Source organism: Electrophorus electricus, chromosome 8 (assembly GCF_013358815.1).
Source record: "Electrophorus electricus isolate fEleEle1 chromosome 8, fEleEle1.pri, whole genome shotgun sequence".
NCBI lineage: Eukaryota > Metazoa > Chordata > Actinopteri > Gymnotiformes > Gymnotidae > Electrophorus > Electrophorus electricus.
The window spans coordinates 22,776,367-22,782,366 of record NC_049542.1 but is presented as its reverse complement, the minus strand read 5'-3'; the positions used below and the strand labels follow the sequence as shown (position 1 = coordinate 22,782,366).

At 42.5% G+C, this 6,000-nt stretch overlaps 1 protein-coding gene across 3 annotated transcripts in view; it reads left to right on the top strand.

Annotated features, from left to right (window-relative positions):
• Nucleotides 1-6,000, top strand: part of thsd7aa (thrombospondin, type I, domain containing 7Aa) — a 76,677-nt gene that overhangs the window by 56,321 nt on the left and 14,356 nt on the right. For all 3 annotated transcript variants that reach the window (XM_027010134.2, XM_027010133.2, XM_027010135.2), the window contains exons 10-17: nt 112-244; nt 383-486; nt 2,028-2,222; nt 2,731-2,997; nt 4,372-4,550; nt 4,894-4,899; nt 5,016-5,149; nt 5,281-5,434. In XM_027010134.2, coding sequence (XP_026865935.2) covers nt 112-244; nt 383-486; nt 2,028-2,222; nt 2,731-2,997; nt 4,372-4,550; nt 4,894-4,899; nt 5,016-5,149; nt 5,281-5,434 — 1,172 coding nt within the window. The remainder of the gene's footprint in view (nt 1-111; nt 245-382; nt 487-2,027; nt 2,223-2,730; nt 2,998-4,371; nt 4,551-4,893; nt 4,900-5,015; nt 5,150-5,280; nt 5,435-6,000) is intronic.

The window sequence follows — 6,000 nt, the reverse complement described above, 5'->3', positions numbered from 1 at the left end:
TTTTTTTTTTCTTTCAGAAATCAATAGTTGGAGTTCTTGATCTAGTGTGTGTAACTGAACTTGTGATTTATACATTGTTTATATTTCAAGTGTCTGTCTGTCATTCTTAAGGTGGAGCTATGAAGAAGAAACAGTCAAGGAAACGCATCATCATTCAACTGCCAGCCAATGGGGGCCAGGATTGCCCAGAAGTACGCTACCAGGAGAAGGAGTGTGAGGCACCTTCTGTTTGCCCTGGCTACCGGTGAGCACAGCACAGAACCACAAATACACATGCAATATATAACAAGTTTGTATAATATTGTGTGTTCACACAGGCATGGTAAAGCAACTCTGAGAAGTTGTTTAAGTAAATGAAGCATGCCTTCTATCTGTGCTGAAGGTGGAAGACCCATAAGTGGAGACGGTGTCAGCTGGTGCCGTGGTCTATTCGGAAAGATAGCCCTGGCGCTCAGGAAACATGTGGACCAGGGTTACAGGCTAGAGGTACTGACAACACAACACCGCCAATCTGGAGTTTAATCTACTCTACATCAGGGGAAGCCAAATCCAGTATTGAGATCTACTTCAAGTGTGGTCTGACATTAGTCATAAATGTCTCTAATAAACAGATGCTACTGGAAGACTTGATTAACTGGAGCAGGTGTGGTAGATTATGGTTGGAGCTAATCTCTACAGGGTGGTAGAGCTCTCCATCTTAAATTCTTCCTGAAAGATTGTTTAGGGGTTCTTTGCAACCTTGGCAGTAAGAAGAAATTTTCAGTGTAGTGGGTTTTATCACAGTAAATCTATATGCAACTAATATGGTTTAAAGGAAGGTAGGAACCTGCTAAAAGATGGTGGATGACAACTCATCTGATTAGGCTGGATTCAGACTGCAGGAAAACATCCATGGTCATTAAAAAAAAAAAATTAGAAACAGTTTGGGGATTGTCGTGTGTACTTGTATGTTTAGATGGTACGGTATGTGTAAAACAGCCTCATTTTACATGTGGAAGTGTGTGGGATTGGTCTCCTTCCACTTCTGAGAGTGTCTGAAGAGCAAGGGAGAGTAAGCATCAAAGCACCAGCACGGGTTCATTTGCAGGCAACATTAATGTCAGTGTAAATGATACTGGATCTAAAAGAGGCTGGTGAAGTTCTCTGAAGCACCACAAAGCTCAGCCCCAGGCTCAGGCTCTCGCTGATAAACAGACATAAAGATTCAAAGCTGAACCCAGTCGCCATATGCCAGCTCAGTGGGACCACTGAGTACTTAGGAAAGGTGACAACACAGCAGGTCTGCATTATAAAACTGAATGGAATAGTTAAAATGACAGTGGAGTTCATAATGGGCGAGACTTCTTTTATGGCTCTTTATCATATTGAAGGAAATAAGAACTGAGCATTCTGGAAGTCCCACAGAGTTCAGAGAGTGTGGGAGACACAACATAGAGCACATGATGGCAAAATGTTTATATAACTAATTTACAAAAGTACTAAATGTAAAGAACTTGTTAGAAGTGATGAAGAAGGAAACTAGGTCACAGGGAAAGACAAGGTAAAGCTAAAGAGGTTGTCTGCACATAGTTCTTAGACTTCTAGTAGCAGCCTGAGGAAAACAGGCATGAGTTACATCAGATCAGATCACTAGATGGGCGTCTTTTAATGGCTTTCTCTGTATTAAGCCTCATTACCTGTAACCATATCCTACTAAATGCAGACGCGGCTGGAGAAGCAATCCGATCCAGGGCCTTTTACCTTCTCTCACCCATACAGGACCTGTTCATCTACACCAGTCAATAAACATTACTCTGCTCTAATGTTAATACATCAGTTTGCCATTATTCTTATTCAGTATTTGGGGATGTGCATGCAAGATTGTTTCTCCCTGTACCAGTGTGAAGCTAAAGAACAGCAGAACTTGGCTTCTAGGTTTGTTCTATTAGTCTGGCCTTAAGTCTGCTGTCTCTTTCTGTGTTAACTGACATTCTTCCTCTCTCTCTGACTCTTCCTCTCTTTCCTGCACACTCCCTCCATCTCTGAAGCGGTGTCCTGTCGGAAGCAGGATGGTGGGCAGGTGGACATTGGGGTGTGTCTGAAGCTGGCTGGTCCAATGCCCCTGCTCTCTCAGGCCTGTCAGCACCCATGTCAGGATGACTGCCAGTTGACCAGCTGGTCCAGGTTCTCGTCCTGTGCGTCTGACTGTGTGGGGGTGCGCACACGTAGACGTTTACTTGTGGGTGAGTAGCACAGGTCTCATACAAGACCCCCATCCCCACACACACAATCCCACACACACAACCCTACACACACGAGCCCATCCAAAAGGCCTTGTAATCAAATCATATTTGATCATTTATTTGATCCTGCATGAAAAATGAAAATCCTGCATAGTCTTAACTAAACTGGTTACCCTATATGATTGACCATTGTCTAAAAGCAGTCTAAACATTTGTACAAACTGTGATTTACTGTCTATTTCAAATGCTTACTGATTAGCTAAGAGGAGGTCATTGTAATTGTAAATTTCCTCTAGTAATAAATCTGTTTTAAAACATATTCTCATTAAATCAAGCATCTTTGCAGTATAAATACCCAGAACTGGTCCTGTGTCCTTCTGGTTTAAGGTGGACAAATCTACTCATGACCACTGGATCTGTGAAAGTGTTTATATATATATAATGTGTGTGTGTGTGTGTGTGTGTGTGTGTGTGTGTGTGTGTGTGTGTGTTTATTTTATCTTGGAAGGTAAGAGTAAGAAAAGAGATCACTGTAAAAATACTCAGGTGTACCCACTCAGCGAAACCCAATACTGCCCCTGCAATAAGTACAATGCCCAGCCTGTGGGGAACTGGTCTGACTGCATCTTGCCAGAGGGCGGCCGAGTAGAGGGACTCCTGGGTATGAAGGTGCAGGGCGATATCAAGGAATGTGGCCAGGGCTATCGGTACCAGGCCATGGTGTGCTACGACCAGGACAACCGACTGGTGGAGACCTCCCGCTGCAACAGTCACGGTGTGACATGAAAGCTAAGCTCACTGGACTCCAGCCCACACAAACACAGACCTGCACAAAGACTGGGCATAATTAGCAAAAATGCATGTGATTATAAAAATTAACAGTTCTAACACAGTTCAATTGTCACACAGACGTTCATTGAAACTGCAGTGCTTCTGAGCTTCTTTTTCTTTCATGCAATAATTTAGCAAATAAAAATGTTGTTAGTGTGTTATTGTATTGTCCGGGATCAGCTTCTGCATTGGGTGCCTCTCAGCAAGAAAGGAAAGCAGTTTCCTCATTGTGAGTGCTGAGCATCCAGTGATGGGAAATTCAATAGAAGCGAATCAATGTGGAAAGTGAGAACCCTGGTGCATCATTCACAGGCTAAATCTGTCAAGGCACCTCCAAACAAGGCAGATTAGCATTTTACTATATTCAGCACAGAACACAGGGAAGGAGTCAGGAGAATGATTGAACAATCTTTTGGGTTTTGAGGGGAGGATGCAATTTCTGGGCAATGTTGAGGATTCTCTCTTTATGAGTCATAGTTGAGATTGAATTCTCATCTGGGTGGTGTAATCTCAGCATGAAGCACAGAGGGACTCAGAGTTGCAGCATTTTGAGCTATGAGCAGTGCTCATAGCTCTCTCTATCTCTCACTTCATCGCCTTGTCTATCCAATCATCCCAGTCTGAGGCTACCGTGCAAAGTGTGGCTACCATTTTGGGAGCCTGGCAGACCCATTTGCATTAGGTGCTTTGTATGGCACCAGTCCAGTTTGTAGGGCTTTTAGATGTATGAGATTTAAAAAAAAAACAACAACAACAACAAAACTTTAAGCAAAGAGTAAACTGTACTTACTGACTTCTGAATCATGTACAACCTACATATCAAATCCAGTAGTAGTAGTAGTAGTAGTAGTAGTAGGTGTTGTAGCTTTTGTTTCCATAAAAGAAACTTACTGTAGTATTTGTAGAGCTTATAATGCCTTGTAATTTAAAATAATATTCTTCAAAGAGCAGAATGCCGAACTCAGCAAAGACAAGAAAGTCTTGGGTGGGTAAATATCATTCAAATATCAATTATCACTTTATTCAATTATATGACTGAAGAAAGGTGCATACAGGGATCTAACTAATTCAGTCCATATACTGACTTTACTTTTAAACCATTACCATGGTCATGGTAATGGCACCATGGTAATGGTTTAAACATGGTACTGGTAAACAAAAGCTACAACACTACTACTACTACTGATGAGCAAATGTCATAACATTGTATAAACGATATTTTTTAAGAAATAGTTAAAATATATTGTCCCTTAGTTTAGGGGTTTTGAAGCACCATAACTACAGACACTATATAACACTCAATTGTTTGTCTTTGTAGGGTATATTGAAGAAGCCTGTATCATTCCCTGCCCATCTGACTGCAAACTCAGTGAGTGGTCAAACTGGTCGCGATGTAGCAAATCATGTGGGAGTGGAGTCAAAGTGCGCTCAAAGTGGCTTAGAGAAAAGCCCTACAACAGTGGAAGACCGTGCCCTAAACTCGACCACGTTAATCAGGTGAGTCAGGTGGCATTGATCTCGTCCAGGAATACTCACCACCTGTGGACAAGCACAGGTCTTGCTCTATTTTAATGTTTGGTTGAATTACCAGGATATCATGAATATTTTATTAAAGGACCAAACCGAATACTAGCCACTCTAGTATGTATGTATGATGTTTATTTAATTGTGGAGAAAATTAGGACCCTATCTCACAGTCAAAATCCTTTATAGAATAGGAGATGAATGAAGACACCATGCCAGGTCTAGTCACTGAGGTTTTGGCCCAATGCCCCATGTGTTAAGCTGCTTCTTTTTTCTGTTCTTTCTTCTTCTTCTTACCATGTGGCTCATACAACAGGCTCAGGTGAGTAATAAACATTTTTCAAAAGTAGTGACCTATTTTGGTGATTTTATTCAGACTCTTTATAATTACATAATCTAATACATAGGATGCTGAGGTGCTGTGTGATATCTTGGCAGGTGTATGAGGTGGTTCCCTGCCAGAGTGACTGTGGTCAGTACATTTGGGTGGCTGAGCCTTGGAGTGTCTGGAAAGTCAGCAATGTGGACTTGAAGGAAAACTGTGGTGAGGGTGTGCAGACCAGGAAAGTTAGGTACGATTTACATAGGTGCTGCCGGTATGAAAATAACTCTTTTAGGTTGCATATACAGTTATGTATATGTTCAAATTCTTTGGAACTTTGGAAAGGAATATCCAAAGTAGGAGATTGTCGTTTTTTTGCAGATGTATGCAAAATACAATTGACGGGCCTTCAGACCCAGTTGAAGACTATCTGTGTGACCCAGAGGAGATGCCTCTTGGAGCCAGAGAGAGCAAGCTTCCCTGCCCAGAGGATTGTGTCCTCTCTGACTGGAGTCCCTGGAGCCAGTGCCCACTGGTAAGAAAAAGATGGGGCCCAAGTTCTCATTAATAAGAAATTTTTTTTGCAACTTTCCTTAACCATAATGGCCCAGAGTTTGGATATGGTCTTTTCTTTTCTACCATCACTGAGAGTTAATATTTGCATCTCAGTTCCAGGTTCCTATTCCACACAGCTTTGTGTATAATGTGAAAGTGGGTCGGTCCTTCTTCAAAGCGCCGTAGATCACAGAGCTCTTTCAACCCTAAAACCTGTGTCTGACACCTCTAATGCATACTGACGGGGATGTGGGAGGCCCTGCTTACACTCCCCACCCTTCTACACACACCCTTTTCCTCTGCTATCCTGTTAAGAAGACTGCGTGGCACAGAATGTCCTCCAGAGCTTGGAATCACAGCAGTTTAAAGTCCTGCCATTCAGAGTTAGCAGCTGTAGAATAGGAGGGATAGGTGAATAGATGGGTGGGGGTTGGGGTTGGGTGTGGGTGGGGGTGGGGCTGGTAAGAGGCAGATTTCTGCTTGGATGGTAAGCTTGCTCTGTTCTAAATAGCTTGCTGTGGTTAGAGTGGGGAAAGTTTATGTATG